At 45.2% G+C, this 17,914-nt stretch overlaps 2 protein-coding genes across 2 annotated transcripts in view; one reads left to right on the forward strand and one right to left on the reverse strand.

The window, feature by feature from the left end:
* LOC109477479 (rabankyrin-5-like) overlaps positions 1-17,914 on the forward strand; it is a 43,025-nt gene that overhangs the window by 16,041 nt on the left and 9,070 nt on the right. Inside the window, exon 16 of the mRNA XM_019778796.1 lies at positions 11,417-11,573. Within this exon, the coding sequence (XP_019634355.1) occupies positions 11,417-11,573 (157 nt within the window). The remainder of the gene's footprint in view (positions 1-11,416; positions 11,574-17,914) is intronic.
* LOC109479240 (transcription factor SPT20 homolog) overlaps positions 12,200-17,914 on the reverse strand; it is a 7,316-nt gene continuing 1,601 nt past the window's right edge. The window contains 3 exon segments of the mRNA XM_019781213.1: positions 12,200-13,167; positions 13,170-14,349; positions 17,226-17,368. Of these exon segments, the coding sequence (XP_019636772.1) occupies positions 12,644-13,167; positions 13,170-14,349; positions 17,226-17,368 (1,847 nt within the window). The 3' untranslated portion in view covers positions 12,200-12,643.

The raw sequence follows: 17,914 nt of genomic DNA on the forward strand, positions 1-17,914 counted from the left end.
ATTGTGGGTCACTGCATATGGCTGAAGCTGTGGCCCTGGGTCTTCATTGTGGGTCACTGCATATGGCTGAAGCTGTGGCCCTGGGTCTTCATCGTGGGTCACTGCATATGGCTGAAGCTGTGGCCCTGGGTCTTTATCGTGGGTCACAGAGTATGGCTGAAGCTGTGGCCCAGGGTCTTCATCATGGGTCACTGAATATGGCTGAAGCTGTGGCCCTGGGTCTTCATAGTGGGTCACTGCATATGGCTGAAGCTGTGGCCCTGGGTCTTCATTGATGAATGTCGTTGCGTATGGCGCAAGCTTGCCGTTTTTCCCTTTCCCCGACACATCCATGTATGACACAGCATATGGTGGGATGTCATCGTTATCTTCTATTGGCCGGATATTAGCAAAGGAAGTAGTTGCGTATGGCGCAAGCTTCCCATTTCTCCCCTTCCCTGACACATCAACGTATGACACAGCGTACGGCTCAATGTCATCGTTGTCTTCTATTGGCTGGATGTTACCAAAGGAAGTAGTTGCGTACGGCGCAAGCTTGCCATTTCTCCCCTTCCCTGACACATCAACGTATGACACAGCGTATGGCTCAATGTTATCGTTGTCCTCTGTTGTCTGGTCCTGAGCAGGGATTGGTTGACTGTTTGTGACTAAGTCTCCGTCCGATGCTGGCAATGCGGCCACGTTTCCGTCTGTTTCAGCAGGAACGTCGTGCCAGACCAGACCTGGGCCACCACAGCAGTACAACAAGACATAGTAGACGACAACCTCTGATGCCAACACAAGGAGGGTCATAGCAATAGTAGTGATGATGACATTGACATGGCGACTGTCATCTTCCTCGGGTATGAATGGACCACCAAGAAGAGCAACAACTTCAATCCCTGTGGTGTACTCCAAGCCTGGCCTGGTGTTTGTGTATGGCATCTCTGTGGGAGTGGTGTGGTTGTACAGACTGGTGTGGCTGTACAGACTGGTGTGGTTGTACAGACTGGTATGGTTGCACAGAGTAGTGTGGTTGTGCAGACTGGTGTGGTTATATACACTGGTGTGGTGGGTATGCGGACCAGTTGTGGTGGACGTTTCATCACATCTCCCCAGACTGATCCCCTGTTGTGACCTGTTGGTCTGACTAATGTCCTTCCTCAGGGTGGCTAGCGACATTCCACTCAAGTTGGCAGGTGACGCACACTTCAGTAAGTCTGGAAAAGAAATAAAGTCCAGGTCTGGTAGATTACAGACGAACCAGGCGAGATTCTCGTCACATTTCAGCTGGTTTTTTGCTAGAATAACACGTCGTAAGCCCTCGTGGTTGTGTCTCAGACGCAGGACTAGGCTGTCGATCGTGGTTATTTTGTTCATTCCGAGGTATGCAACCTTCAGTGCTGTAAGCGGCAGGAGTGCGTCGACGGGCACGGAACGCAGGCGGTTCTTGTTCAACATCAGCATGGTCAGGAGAGGTAGGCCACGGAATGCATTCTGAGATACGATGGAAATGGCGTTCATTCCAAGGTCCAAGTTGCTTAACTTTTCAAGTCCAAGGAAGGTATCAGGTTCTGAGGATAAACAAATTAGTCATTTTATTCATTGTATGTAGGTTGTTATGCGTATGAAATAGGATTGATGTTGTTGTGGATTCATATGACTGACATTGTTTTTCTATGATATCGGAGCAGCAGCCCAAGATGTATTTTTGGTCTCGGACCGGAGTTTTCTTCCGTGTTCGGAGCAATTTGACACCCTCAGCCCGACAGGCTGTCATTTCTGTACTAAACGCGGGTCGGAATTTTTCACTCTTTTGGTGGAAAGGGGTGCCGTGCCGCTTATCAATACACTTCCTTGATATTTAGTGCGCCCAATTTTTTTAGGGGTAAATAAGGCACATCAAAGAACATTTTTAAGTACGGGCCGGGTCATTTTTTTCATCATTTTTAACCATGGCTGCATGGAAAAAACGAATTTTCCCAGGGTAACGGCTTAGTACTCGAAGAAGCTCGGAACCCAATGTTTCCAAAATTTGAATTTAATTAAGATCGATGCGATACGTTTACCGCTATCTTCGATGTCCCGAACACACCCACAACGCATATAGAACGTACTATCCCGGCGTTCAGGCAAAAAGGCCACATAACCATCCGCGCGGACTAATACCAGGAAGTCTTCGCTGGACCACCAACATTTCGCCACCTATAAAGGCTACAACTTACGGGCTTTTCTGAAAATACAAAGATACAGTATGTACACAGATATTACGATTTCAGGGATATCGCGGCCAAAACATACGATACAAAGTCACATTTCAGGCGATTTACTACTTAGACTCTGGTCAGATTTAAACTCTGATCCGGAACCTTTTGCGGAGAAAATAACCCCAATACTAAAGAAAAGAAAACAATTTCTAATCATGAAAAAAAATCCTTGTGCACATTTCCACCCTTCTTTCATGCCGAATTGTAGGTCACTATATATATATATATATATATATATATATATATATATATATATATATATATATATATACTAGTGACCTACAATATATATATATATATCAGGAGCCCAAAAAGTACATTTTTGTCAACGTACCAAGACTGGAGATGCGGTTGTCATTAAGGTAAAGGTCTCGAACCAATGGGAGACCTCGGAAAGCTCCTGGCTGGACCGTGGAAACGTTGGACTTTTGGATTTGAAGAACCTTCACTTCTAGGCTGTTGGGGAAGGACTGATCCAAAATGGTAGGGGAACGGAGATGTCTGATGAAGATCGAAGACGTGGCTTTGTCCAAGTTAGTTGGTATGGGCGTCCAGACATACGGGGAAGCGGTACATCCCTCCATATCCAATCCAGCTGCAAGAGGACCCCGCCCAGTTTTTATCTGGACAGTGACAGGTGACTCGCTTTATTCTCGCTCTAACCTGGACGGAATGACAGCTGTCTGGGCACCGTAACTCTGCTGCAGTCACAATAAATAGATGATTGAAAACCACGAGTAAGAAGTAGAGCAACATCTTGTATCACAACATCGTGGTTACTGATTTCTCCTTCGCTCCAAAACAGATTCAGACCTTGTTATATTGTATATTTAATTTACCAGATATTATGTCTACACCTTTTATTAGGACTACATTAATATACATTTCTTGTTTGGCTATAGATTTTGAAAGGTCAATTAAAAACATCAAAAATTGTACGTCTGTAACCTGATCTTTGGATGCTACTTTTTTGGCAATGCCTCAGGGGCAAGCCTATTGTATCCACAGGAATGTTAGTCGTATGGGATATGTGTCATTAATGGTTTATTATCATTGTTAGAAAGTGATACATCAATCGCATGTCAATTAAAAACATCAAAAATTGTACGTCTGTAACCTGATCTTTGGATGCTACTTTTTTGGCAATGCCTCAGGGGCAAGCCTATTGTATCCACAGGAATGTTAGTCGTATGGGATATGTGTCATTAATGGTTTATTATCATTGTTAGAAAGTGATACATCAATCGCAGACATAGCATGAATTGTGTATAATCAATTATACATTGAATATTGACCATGTCAGAATGAGGGATAGCACTATTTCTGTAGTGTTTAGTTTTGTAAGTTCAGTTTGTTTCGAAGAAAGGGTCTGGCAACTGCTGATGGGTGGTAGGAAGTGTCAGTACAGTAGGGACTTGGCAAAGTTCAGTGTTACATGTAGGTTGGCTGAAGCTGTGGCCCTGGGTCTTCATCATGGGTCACGGAGTATGGCCGAAAGCTGTGGCCCTGGGTCTTCATCGTGGGTCACGGAGTATGGCTGAAGCTGTGGCCCTGGGTCTTCATCGTGGGTCACTGCATATGGCTGAAGCTGTGGCCCTGGGTCTTCATTGTGGGTCATTGAGTATGGCTGAAGCTGTGGCCCTGGGTCTTCATCGTGGGTCACTGCATATGGCTGAAGCTGTGGCTCTGCGTCTTCGTCGTGGGTCACTGCATATGGCTGAAACTGAGGCCCTGGGTCTTCATCGTTGGTCACTGCGTATGGCTGAAGCTGTGGCCCTGAGTCTTCATCGTAGGTCACTGCATATGGCCCTGGGTCTTCATTGATGAAGGTCGTTGCGTATGGCGCAAGCTTGCCGTTTTTCCCTTTCCCCGACACATCCATGTATGACACAGCATATGGCTGGATGTCATCGTTATCTTCTATTGGCCGGATATTAGCAAAGGAAGTAGTTGCATACGGCGCAAGCTTCCCATTTCTCCCCTTCCCTGACACATCAACGTATGACACAGCGTACGGCTCAATGTCATCGTTATCTGCTATTGGCCGGATATTAGCAAAGGAAGTAGTTGCGTACGGCGCAAGCATCCCATTTCTCCCCTTCCCTGACACATCAACGTATGACACAGCGTACGGCTCAATGTTATCGTTGTCCTCTGTTGTCTGGTCCTGAGCAGGGGTTGGTTGACTGTTTGTGACTGAGTCTCCGTCCGATGCTCGCAATGCGGCGACGTTTCCGTCTTTTTCAGCAGGAACGTTGTGACAGACCAGACCTGGGCCACGACAGCAGTACAACAAGACATAGTAGATGACAACCTCTGATGCCAACACAAGGAGGGTCACAGCAATAGTAGTGATGATGACATTGACATGGCGACTGTCGTCTTCCTCGGGGATGAATGGACCACCAAGAAGAGCAACAACTTCAATCCCTTTGGTGTACTCTGAGCCTGGCTTGGTGTTTGTGTACAACATCTCTGTGGGAATTGTGCGGTTGTGCAGACTGGTGTGGTTGTGCAGACTGGTGTGGTTGTACAGACTGGTGTGGTGGGTATGCGGACCAGTTGTAGTGGACGTTTCATCACATCTCCCCAGCCTGATTCCCTGTGGTGAACTGTCCGCGTTGGTCTGACTACCAATGTCCTTCCTCAGGGTGGCAAGCGACATTCCACTCAGGTTGGCAGGTGACGCACACTTCAGTAAGTCTGGAAAAGAAATAAAGTCCAGGTCTGGTAGGTTACAGATGAACCAGGTGAGATTCTCGTCACATTTCAGCTGGTTACTTCCTACCATAAGTCGTAAGGCCTGGTTGTGACTCAGACGCAGGACTTGGCTGTCGATCGTGGTGATGTGGTTGATTTTAAGGTTTACAGTCTCCAGTGCTGTAAGCGGCAGGAGTGCGTCGACGGGCACAGAACGCAGGCGGTTCATGTTAAGTGCCAACCTGTCAAGGAGAGGTAGGCCACGGAATGCATTCTGGGATACGACGGAAATGGGGTTCATTCCAAGGTCCAAGTTGCTTAACTTTTCAAGCCCAAGGAAGGTGTCAGGTTCTGAGGATAAAAAAATCAGTCATTTTATACATTGTATGTAGGTTTTATTATAAGATTGATGTTATGGTGGATTCATATGACTTACATGTAAGATAGTTAAGAGTATGACGTAATAGCAAAAAAGTACCACATGTTAATGAGCATTTTAAGACAGCATACCATGACGCTCTAAAATGATCAGATGAACCAGCCTACATGTAGGTGGTGTAGTAACAGTTTGTTATGTACATGTACACACTTATGGATCGACACCTTCGACGCCAGGTGGCGCAAACTGTCCTATTCATTTGTCACGCACCTTCTCGTATCGAGAAACAATATGGTTAACACGCTATGTTATTCGGATGCGTTTACACAAAGCCTCTACTGGCCGCATTCTTTAAACATCTGTTTGTGATTTGTGTATTGTACTTGTTTTTGTATTGTCCCTGTTTTTATATGAACCTCTGGCCTGAAGCAAAGAATAAATAAATAAATAAAACTGAACACAGTCTGCATGTACATGTACCCCTGGTACCGAATTTGACATCCTTTTTCTATTATATAAGAAAGCAGCAGCCAAAGATATATTTTTGCGGAGAAAAAAAACCATGCATGCACTACTAAAGAAAAGGAAACAATTTTGAATCATGAAAACAACAGATCTCCGTGAAGTGTGTTTGTGGTTCCTCATAGATAATGTAAACGATGACCTGATTTTATAAATTACATGGTTCATAATCTAAAAATGTTCATCTTTTCAACTTTACTCCCAAATGCCGCAAAAAATTGAACTAATTATTTAGTAGTACGGAATTATAGGGTTTCTTATCAATTATGAAAATTATCTCCTTCACATACATTGTAATTACTAGCTACATGTGAGTAGGAGCCCAAAAAGTACATTTTTGTCAACGTACCAAGACTGGAGATGCGGTTGTCGTTAAGGTAAAGGTCTCGAACCAATGGGAGACCTCGGAAAGCCCCTGGCTGGATCGTGGAAACGTTGGACTGTTGGATTTGAAGAACCTTCACTGCTGGGCTGATGGGGAAAGACTGATCCAAAACGGTAGGAGAACGGAGATGTTTGATGAAGATCGACGACGTAGCTCTGTCGAAGTCGGTCGGTATGGCGTCAAGACATACGGGGAAGCGGTACATCCCTCCGTGTCCAATCCAGCTGCAGGATGAACCCGCCCAGTTTTTGTCTGGACAGCGACAGACAACTTGCTTTCGCCTCAATCCAACTTGGATGGAATGACAGCTGTCTGGGCACCGTAACTCTCCCTCGGTCACAATAAATAGATGATTGAAAACCACGAGTAGGAAGTAGAACAACATCTTTTTTCGCAACATCGTGGTTACAGATTTCTCCTTCGCTCCAACACAGATTCAGACCTTATGTTATATTTACCGGATATTATGTCTACACCTTTTATTAGGACTACATTAATATACATTTCATGTTTGGCTATAGATTTTGAAAGGTCAATTAAAAACATCAAAAATTGTACGTCTGTAACCTGATCTTTGGATGCTACTTTTTTGGCAATGCCTCGGGGGCAAGCCTATTGTAAGGAATGTATCCACAGGTATGTTAGTCGTCAGGGATATGTGTCATTAATACTTTATTATCATTTTGAGAAAGTGATACATCAATCACGGACATAGCATGAATTGTGTATAATCAATTATACATTGAATTATTTATTGACCATGTCAGAATGAGGGATGGCACTATTTCTGTAGTGGTCAGTTTTGTACGTTCAGTTTGTTTTGAAGAAAGGGTCTGGCAACTGCCAATGGGTGGTAGGAAGTGTCAGTACAGTAGGGAGTTGGCAAAGTTCAGTGTTAGGTTGGCTGAAGCTGTGGTCCTGGGTCTTCATCGTGGGTCATGGAGTATGGCTGAAGCTGTGGCCCTGGGTCTTCATCGTGGGTCACGGAGTATGGCTGAAGCTGTGGCCCTGGGTCTTCATCGTGGGTCACTGCAGTATGGCTGAAGCTGTGGCCCTGGGTCTTCATCGTGGGTCACTGAGTATGGCTGAAGCTGTGGCCCTGGGTCTTCATCGTGGGTCACGGAGTATGGCTGACGCTGTGGCCCTGGGTCTTCATCGTGGGTCACGGAGTATGGCTGAAGCTGTGGCCCTGGGTCTTTATCGTGGGTCACGGAGTATGGTTGAAGCTGTGGTCCTGGGTCTTCATCGTTGGTCACAGAGTATGGCTGAAGCTGAGGCCCTGGGTCTTCATCGTGGGTCACTGAGTACGGCTGAAGCTGTGGCCCTGGGTCTTCATCGTGGGTCACAGAGTATGGCTGACGCTGTGGCCCTGGGTCTTCATCGTGGGTCACTGCATATAGTGGAAGCTGTGGCCCTGGGTCTTCATCGTGGGTCACAGAGTATGGCTGAAGCTGTGGCCCTGGGTCTTCATCGTGGGTCACGGAGTATGGCTGAAGCTGTGGCCCTGGGTCTTCATCGTGGGTCACGGAGTATGGCTGAAGCTGAAGCCCTGGGTCTTCATCGTGGGTCACTGCATATGGCTGAAGCTGTGGCCCTGGGTCTTCATTGATGAATGTCGTTGCGTATGGCGCAAGCTTGCCGTTTTTCCCTTTCCCCGACACATCCATGTATGACACAGCATATGGTGGGATGTCATCGTTATCTTCTATTGGCCGGATATTAGCAAAGGAAGTAGTTGCGTATGGCGCAAGCTTCCCATTTCTCCCCTTCCCTGACACATCAACGTATGACACAGCGTACGGATCAATGTCATTGTTGCCCTCTGATGTCTGGTCCTGAGCAGGGATTGGTCGTCTATCTGTGACTGAGTCTCCACCCGATGCTCGCAATTCGGCCACGGTTCCGTCTGTTTCAGCAGGGGCGTTACGAGGAGCCAGACCTGGCCCATAACAACGGTCGTACAAGTAGACAACAACCGCTGGTGCAAACACAAGAAAGAAGGACACAACAACAGCAGTGATGATAGCATTGATGTCATGGCGGCTGTTGGCTTCCTCTCGGATGATTGTGCTATGAAGAGGAACAACGTGAGTCCCTGTGGTGTGCTCCGAGCCTGGCCTGGTATTTGTGTACGGCATCTCTGTGGGAATGGTGTGGTTGTACCGACTGGTGTGGTGGGTTTGCGGTCCTGTTGTGGTGGACGTTTCATCACATCTCCCCAGCCTGATTCCCTGTGGTGACCTGTCCGTGTTGGTCTGACTACCAATGTCCTTCCTCAGGGTGGTAAGCGACATTCCACTCAAGTTGGCAGGTGATGCACACTTCAGTAAGTCTGGAAAAGAAATAAAGTCCAGGTCTGGTAGATTACAGATAAACCAGGTGAGATTCTCGTCACATTTCAGCTGGTTTTTTGCTAGAATAACACGTCGTAAGACCTCATGGTTGTGTCTCAGACGTCGGACTTGGCTGTCGATCGTGGTGATGTGGTTGATTTTAAGGTTTGCAGTCTCCAGTGCTGTAAGCGGCAGGAGTGCGTCGACGGGCACAGAACGCAGGCGGTTCTTGTCAATTGCCAACCTGGTCAGGAGAGGTAGGCCACGGAATGCATTCTGGGATACGGCGGAAATGGCGTTCATTCCAAGGTCCAACTTGCTTAACTTTTCAAGCCCAAGGAAAGTATCAGGTTCTGAGGATAAACAAATCAGTCATTTTATACTGTAACATTATATGTAGGTTTTCATTTGTATGAAATAGGATTATGTTGTTGTGGATTCCGATGACTTACATGTAGGCCACACCAATTTGATTTCTAAGACTTGGCTAACGGATTTTTCTAGAAAAAAAATGGAGCGGGCGGGCAAAAAAAAAATAAAAACAGGCCTAGGCATCATGGCCCAAAATGGTACGATAGGAGCCATGAAGTCAACACACCAGGCTGGTTCAAAATTTAAACAATGAATTTCGAACTTTTAATGATACCACTGCATTGAAAGATGGAATAACTGTAACAACTAGGAAGAAAAGGACTGTCTTAAACTGTTCAGGGCAAAATATGAGCATTTTGCAGTTGATTCTGAATTTTTTTATTTTTTTGCAGATCAGAAAAAAATGAAGCGGGCGAATCCGTTAACCAAGAAATTAAATTGGTGTGACCTTAAGTTGAAGAACAAATCATTTTCATGGCTTGAAATCAAAATCAGTAAAACAATAGAGTACCACATGTTAATGAACACAATCATGTACCCCGGTACTGAATTTGACATTGTTTTTCTTTGATATCTTGGAGCAGCAGAAGTTGTACTTTTGTGGAGAAAATAACCCCAATACTAAAGAAAAGAAACAAAAAAACAATTTCAAATCATGGAAAAAAAGGTCCTTGTGCACATTTCCACCCTTCTTGCACACTGAATTGTAGGTCACTATATCAGGAGCCCCAAAAGTACACATTTGTCAACGTACCAAGACTGGAGATTCGGTTGTCATTAAGACGAAGCTGGTGGACCAAAGGGAGACCTCGGAAAGCCCCTGGATGGACCGTGGAAACGTTGGACTGTTGGATTTGAAGGACCCCTATTTCTGGGCTGTTGGGGAAAGACCGATCAAAAACGGTAGGAGAACGGAGATGTTTGATGAAGATCGATAGCGTGGCTTGTCGAAGTCGGTTGGTATGGCTTCGAGACATGCGGGGAAGCGGTACATCCCTCCGTGTCCAATCCAGCTGCAGGAGTACCCCGCCCAGTTTTTGTCTGGACAGTGACAGACAACTCGCTTTCTTCTCGCTCTAACCTGGACGGACTGACAGCTCTCAGGGCACCGTAACTCTGCTGCGGTCACTAGGAGTAGATGATTGGAAACCACGAGTAGGAAGTAGAGCAGTGCCTTGTTTTGAACCATGATCGTGTTTACAGTTTTCTCCTTCGCCGCGATATGTGTGTACGAAATGTACTGGGCCTTATGCTACCGGATATTATGTCTACATGTACGTACAGGATACATTATGTTGCTACGGCTGCTTGAATATTTATTTCATGACTTGGAATTGGAGTTGCAGTCCCTTTTATTTCATCATCTAATTGTCTGTGTGTAGACGTACATGCATGTCTGCTTTAAACTTGGATGCTACTTTTCTTGGCAATGCCTCAGAGGCAAGCCTAAATGATGTAGTATTGTGTGCGGTCTGCAAGAATTCTAGGAATTTTACAGGAATGATTCCAGGAATTTCAATCCACAGGGAAGTTAGTCTGCTGCAGAGTCATGTAAATATGTCCTAATAGTATATTCATTGAATAGGAATTCCATTTAGACCTATAATTTGACCTTCCTGTGAGTCTGTGGTTATGACATTTCCCTCCACTCCCTACAAGATTGTGACAATTGTGACTACTGTATTTATTTAGCTATGGACACACAAGCAAGACAGTACTAGACAATTACACTTAATACTATGACTATGCTTGACATGATATTACGTCACATAAATTTGAAATGGCAGAAAAATTTTCAGGCTGTCTAGAACACTGGTCATGACACTTGAGAACGATACATAATCAGGGGTCGAAATAACCCTCTGTGTGCAACTTGGTGCAAGTAAATTTGGTGTCGTGCAACTAATTTTTTGCCTGCTTGCACCATGGTGCAAGTTTGCTTTATCCACTGTTACTACCTGTAGAATTACCCAATAATATTAATTAATAAAGAACTGGAGTGGAAAGGAACAAAACCAGAATCCATGAAGTTTTTCTTCATTTTTTGTAAGTAACAGAAGGTTACTATCTACGTCGCTGCCAGCGGATGTTTCCCATCACTTCTGTGGGGGCCTGCAAGCCCTTTTCCGTAGAGCGTAATCAGCCATTTTAATTCTACGTAGAGCGTAGACGGACTGCCAATTCAACGAAGAGCGTAATTGGCGCATTTTGGGTAGAGCGTAATTCGCCGTTTTAATTCTACATAATGCATTGTAGCCACTTGAAATTCATCGTGAAGCGTAATCGAGAAGTTTCCGAATTCAGCGTAGAGCGTTGTTGGGACCCCCCCTTGCAGGCCCCCTTCTGTATTTTTGGAGGGTGCAACTATTTTTCTTCCGGTGCAAGTATTTTTCTTTTCATTTGCACCAGTGCAAGTTGGCCCCAAAATCTATTTCGACCCCTGATAATACTGAGTTTGTTTCTCTTCCCCCACCTCCAGTGGTTGTGACGTGAACAGTCCCCGCAGACCTGGCCCGGGGGGGACGGGGGAGGAAGAGGCCCGAGACAGACAGGCCCCCCTGCACCTGGCCTGCTCCTGGGGGCAGGAGATGGTCACACAGTGCCTCGTCGAACACAACGCTGACATCAACGCCAAGGTAAGGATGTTTAGAGTTAAAACTTCTGGTCCAACACAAAAAAAATCTCTCACCTAGAGCTTTCGACCAGTCACTCTGGTCTTTGAACCACGACGGGGGCCGATATCGTCTACCTTTGATCCAGTGTTGACGTCACGCTTCAAAGAAGCCATGTGACAAGCTTCACTGGGTCAGTCTACTGAGGAAGACCAGAGTGACTGGTCGAAAGCTCTAGGTGAGAGAACTTTTTTGTGTTGGACCAAAAGTTTTAACTCTAAACATGTAACTACCAACACAGATGAACTTTCATGATAGCCAAGGTAAGGAAGTATTGTTTTGGGTGGCTGAGTTTTGGGTGAGGTGATTTTGACAGTTGATTGATAAGGTTTCCAAGCTTGAAGGTGATCCAGCACATAAAGAAGTGGGTGGTATGTGGGTGGTATGTGGAAGGAAAGTACCCAGTAATACCCTACTACAATGTGCAATCCCCTCCACAGTTTCAATACATTCAGACACGAAAACTCAAAACACTGTGAATTGTGAACCAGTACATGTAATTAAAATTACTGGTAAACCATGACTACCATTGCACTGAAAATCAACACACTAAATCAACTGTTAAAAATGATAAAGGACAGACTATTTTTAAATTGTTGATTACTTTTAATGATGTTCACTATCAGACTTTTGGCATACTGTCTACTTCTTGTAACTTTATTCCCATTAATTGCCTCTTTACTCTTATTTATCATTTTCATGCAAATTTTGAAAGTTATCTTATGTATGACATATACTTGTACATGTATATTATGTGTTTATATGTATGTTTCATGCATTATGCATCAAGTAATTATAAACTAGAATAACTGAATTAAAAGATCCAAAAAAGAAAAGTTTTTCGAACAAGTCATTCTAGTCTGACTTGACTGTAAATGATAGTTAGCAATACACACAAGCCATCAGGAATTAATTACTTGTTGAGGTGGCAGAATTCAGGAAGCTAAGGATGGCATACTTAATATCCAGAATCTGAAAATCCATGTGACAATTTCTTTTTTTTGTCTTATTCTTCATTTTTGTTTGCATTCAGTCTATTCTTCTTTGTCTTCTTCGAGATATTGTTGGTCAGCCTCTTCCTGAAGGTCCTCCTCCTCCTCTTTATCTGCAGTTCCTTCTTTCTTTGCAAGTTTCTGTTTGTCCTTTTCTTCACCGTCAGTTAGTGATGGTTTGACGTAGGACTCCCAGAAGTGGACTAGTGCCACCCGAAGTGCTGCTATAGCCTCCTCCTGCTTCTCAGCTCTCTTTGCCTGCTGTTGGACCTTTTTATCTACCTCCAGTATCAGGTCCCCCTGTTTGGCAATGGTCCCATCCTGCTCGGTGTTCTTCTCCTGTTCTACGTTGCTCACCTTGGTGTAGTAGTCCAGCATGGTGTTACTGAGGTCAACCTGCATCTGCTCCAAGGAGGAGACCCTTTCCGAACAGGTTTCCAGCTGAAAGTCGTGGTCGTCGGCAGCCATCTCCAGCTGGGCCATCCTCTCTTCCTGGGCTTCCAACCGTGATTGGAGCCCACCGATGGTAGCCTGCTGCCATTGTAGGACAGCGTGTAGCTTCTCAAATACGACATGGGGTCTACAAATTTTCCTGTGGCGTCCTCTTTCCCTGGCAGTGGTAGCTTTGAATCTGGCATTTCATTCTCATCGGCGAAGTCTTCTTCTTCCGATGTTATTTCTTTTGTAGGATACCTTTGCTCTAACGACTCTTGATCACCAACATCATCTTGAGACTGTGTGTCATTGTCTTTGCTTTCAGTGATCAGATCTTGTTCCTCCTGTTTGTTTGTATCTTCTTGGTCAACATCCACCTCCTGAAGGTCCTTCTGGTCATCCACAGTCTCTTGGTCCTCTGCAGATTGCTGCATGTTCTTTTCAATGCTGTCAGCTAACTGCTGTTGTTCCGAGTGCTGTTCCTGATCAGCTATGTCTTTCTTCTGTTCTGTCTCTTGAACATCTGGGGCAGGTGGCTGGAGTAAGTGTGCTTTATCTGTCTCAGCCGCAGTATCCAGCTGTTCAGGTGGCTGGAGTAAGTCTGCTTTATCTGTCTCAGCCGCAGTATCCAGCTGTTCAGCTGCATTATCCAGCTGTTCAGCTGCAGTATCCAGCTGTTCAGTTGCAGCATCCTGCTGTTCCTGCTTTATGCTGTCTGTATCTGACACAGTCTGTTTTGGGATTTTTTGTTGTAGCATTTCTCCCTGCTGTTCTTCTTTCAGAGATTTTTGCTGTGCCTGCTGTTGTTCCTGCTGGGGCTGCAGTTCTTGAACTTGTGGTGGCTGTTCTTGTAGAATCTGTTGCTGTGTCTGCTGTTCTTGATCCACTTGAGGTTGTTGTTCTTGCATAGTCTGTTGTTCCTGTTGCATTTGTATCACTTGTTGCTGCTGTGTCTGCTGCTGTCCAAGTTGTTGATACATTTGTACAACCTGTTGTTGTTGTTGCTGCTGCTGCTGTGGCTGCTGCTGTTGATATATCTGTCCACCTTGTTGCATGACTTGCTGTTGTATTTGCTGTTGTTGCTGACCCCATTGTTGTGTCTGCTGCTGCTGACCCTGTTGTGCTTGCTGCTGTTGCAGAATCTGCTGGGCTTGCTGCTGTTGTTGCTGCTGTAGTTGCTGCATTTCCCTTTGTTGTTGCTGTGCCTGTTGCATTTGCTGCTGTTGCTGCATTTGTCTTTGCTGTTGTCGGATCTGTTGCTGTTGTTGCAGTCTTTGCTGTTCCATCATCCGTTGTGCATGCTGTTGCTGTGCCTAGCCAACAGCAACATAGACAAAGAAAGTATTATGGTATGAATAGAAAAAAAATTGTAAAATTATCAATACACTGCAAAAGAACAAATTTTAAAATATAAGACAGATGACATTGAAGTAATTCAGAACTCAAGTTACAGGTTACAGTAGTGTGTATACTTGTGGATCAGACTGTTCTTGTTGAAGTGAATGTGTTGGTAGAGTTTCCTCTCCCGGCTGAACATAAACTTCTTCCTGTGTTTGGTGTACAGGTTGTGTTTGTTGTGCCTGTTGCTGTGTTGGTTGAGCTTGTAGCTGTATTTGTTGGACCAACTGTTGGTCCAGCTGCTGTGTTTGTTGGCCAGGTGGTGTTTGTTGGGTCTGTTGCTGTGTTTGTTGAATGGGTGGTGTTTTGTTGGCCCTGCTGCTGTATTTGCTGGCCCTGCTGCTGTCTTTGGTGAATGGGAGGTGTTTGCTGGCCCTGCTGCTGTGTTTGTTGAATGGGAGGTGTTTGCTGGCCCTGTTGCTGTGTTTGCTGGCCCTGTTGCTGTGTTTGTTGAATGGGAGGTGTTTGCTGGCCCTGTTGCTGTGTTTGTTGAATGGGAGGTGTTTGCTGGCCTTGCTGCTGTGTTTGTTGATGGGTGGTGTTTGTTGACCTGCTGCTGTGTTTGTTGTCCGCTGCTGTGTTTGTTGAATGGGTGGTGTTTGTTGGCCTTGCTGCTGTGTTTGTTGGCCCTGTTGCTGTGTTTGTTGAATGAGTGGTGTTTGTTGACCCTGCTGTTGTGTTTGTTGAATGGGTGGTGTTTGTTGACCCTGCGGCTGTGTTTGTTGAATGGGAGGTGTTTGCTGGCCCTGCTGCTGTGTTTGCTGACCCTGCTGCTGTGTTTGTTGAATGGGTGGTGTTTGTTGGCCTTGCTGCTGTGTTTGTTGGCCTTGCTGCTGTGTTTGTTGGCCCTGCTGCTGTGTTTGTTGGCCTTGCTGCTGTGTTTGTTGAATGGGTGGTGTTTGCTGGTCCTGCTGCTGTGTTTGTTGAATGGGAGGTGTTTGCTGGCCCTGTTGCTGTGTTTGCTGGCCCTGTTGCTGTATTTGCTGGCCCTGTTGCTGTGTTTGTTGAATGGGAGGTGTTTGCTGTCCCTGTTGCTGTATTTGTTGAATGGGTGGTGTTTGCTGGCCCTGTTGCTGTATTTGCTGGCCCTGCTGCTGTGTTTGTTGAATGGGAGGTGTTTGCTGGCCCTGTTGCTGTGTTTGTTGAATGGGAGGTGTTTGCTGGCCCTGCTGCTGTATTTGCTGAGCCTGTTGCTTTGTTTGTTGAATGGGAGGTGTTTGTTGGCCCTGTTGCTGTATTTGCTGGCCCTGTTGCTGGGTTTGTTGAATGTGTGATGTTTGTTGGCCCTGTTGCTGTATTTGCTGAGCCTGTTGCTTTGTTTGTTGAATGGGTGGTGTTTTCTGGCCCTGTTGCTGTGTTTGCTGGCCCTGTTGCTGTATTTGCTGGCCCTGCTGCTGTGTTTGTTGAATGGGTGGTGTTTGTTGGCCCTGTTGCTGTATTTGCTGAGCCTGTTGCTGTGTTTGTTGAATGGGTGGTGTTTGCTGGCCCTGTTGCTGTGTTTGTTGGCCCTGTTGCTGTATTTGCTGGCCCTGTTGCTGTATTTGCTGGCCCTGTTGCTGTATTTGCTGGCCCTGTTGCTGTATTTGTTGGGGCTGTTGTTGTGTTTGTTGAATAGGTGGTGTTTGTTGGGCCTGTTGTGTTTGCTGACCCTGTTGCTGTATTTGTTGGGGCTGTTGTTGTGTTTTTTGAATGGGTGGTGTTTGTTGGCCCTGTTGTTGTATTTGTTGGGACTGTTGTTGTGTTTGTTGAATAGGTGGTGTTTGTTGGGCCTGTCGTGTTTGCTGACCCTGTTGCTGTATTTGTTGGGGCTGTTGTTGTGTTTGTTGAATGGGTGGTGTTTGTTGGTCCTGTTTCTGTATTTGTTGGGGCTGTTGTTGTGTTTGTTGGCCCTGTTGCTGTATTTGTTGGGGCTGTTGTGTTTGTTGAATAGGTGGTGTTTGCTGGGCCTGCTGCTGTATTTGCTGGGCCTGCTGCTGTGTTTGCTGGGCCTGTTGTTGTGTTTGCTGTCCCCGTTGCTGTTTCTGCTGAACATTTTGCTGTATTTGCTGTGTTTGTTGAATGGGTGGTGTTTGTTGACCCTGCTGTTGTGTTTGTTGAATGGGAGGTGTTTGCTGGCCCTGTTGCTGTATTTGCTGGCCCTGCTGCTGTGTTTGTTGAATGGGAGGTGTTTGCTGGCCCTGTTGCTGTGTTTGTTGAATGGGAGGTGTTTGCTGGTCCTCTTGCTGTGTTTGATGTTCATGTTGCTGTGTTTGTTGGTCAGGAGGTGTTTGCTGGCCCTCCTGCTGTGTTTGTTGGGCCTGCTGCTGTGTTTGCTGACCCTGTTGTTGTTCTTGCTGTACCCTATGCAATGCCTGTTCCCTTTTCTTTCTTGTCTCTTCCATTTGCCTCTGCATGTCCATCTTTCTTTCCAACTTCTAATGGTGAAATGACAAGGACTGTTGTTATACGTGTACATAAAACCATCAATTTGGTACATTAATTTTGAACATATCAAGTAGACACTTAAAATTTGAACATATCAAGCAAGCATGTGGATTTTCTAAAAACTGTTAGGATTAAGATACTGGCAAGTGCAATTTGCTTTCAATGGCATTGGGGTGATTAAGAATTTTAGTTGTAACTAATTAGTAGGAAAACTTGAAAACTTAAACACTGCAGAATCCATGAACATTGTTATGTGAAATCTGTAGTACGGTAGTTGTACATGTACAAGGAAGACAGTGCCGTGAATTTGTGCTGGAAGGTCACAGCAAAAGTTAAACCACTGCAAAAGTGTCCGGCTTTACAGTACCCTAGCTTTCTCCTGTTCGGACAGCTGTCGGCCGCCCTGCCGGGGCATCCTGCCCTGCTGTTGCTGTACAGGCTGTCCTCTCTGCTGTAACGGCTGGCCCTGTCTGTTAAACCCTCTCATTGGTGGCTGCTGATGACCTCGGGCTAGAATGGCCAATGAATGAAGTGGTGTCATTGAGTAGCTTTGCCAAGCCAAATTTAATGTTTGCTCCACTTGACAAACTGAACAATCATTGATACTTGATTTTACTTGAAGCAAATGTAATTATTTATTGATAAATATATAAATCAAATCAAACTTTATTTGCAAATCTGTGCCAGAAGGCTAATTGCAAGGGAACACATTACACAGATGCAATAAATAATGCAGAAAAAGAAAGAAAAGTCTAGTCTATGATAGATGTACAATTGTATCTGATTTGTACAGATGTTTTCCACTTCTTCTTTGGAGTCAGTGGCTAGCGAAAAGTCCCTGGTAACTTATTAAACATTTGGGAAAGATTTTATAACCTACATTATACATTTTGTATTCCATACAAAGTCCCTGGGTTGTTACCTCCATGAAAAATGGAGGTATTGTTTTTGGCGGCGTCTGTCTGTGTGTCTGTGTGTGTGTGTGTGTGTGTGTGTGTCTGTGTGTGTGTCTGTGTGTGTTTCCGCTAACTTTGTAGTCAGCATAACTTCATAACG

The sequence above is a fragment of the Branchiostoma belcheri genome, unplaced genomic scaffold (genome assembly GCF_001625305.1).
Source record: "Branchiostoma belcheri isolate BF01 breed outbred unplaced genomic scaffold, Haploidv18h27 scaffold1, whole genome shotgun sequence".
Classification (NCBI taxonomy): domain Eukaryota; kingdom Metazoa; phylum Chordata; class Leptocardii; order Amphioxiformes; family Branchiostomatidae; genus Branchiostoma; species Branchiostoma belcheri.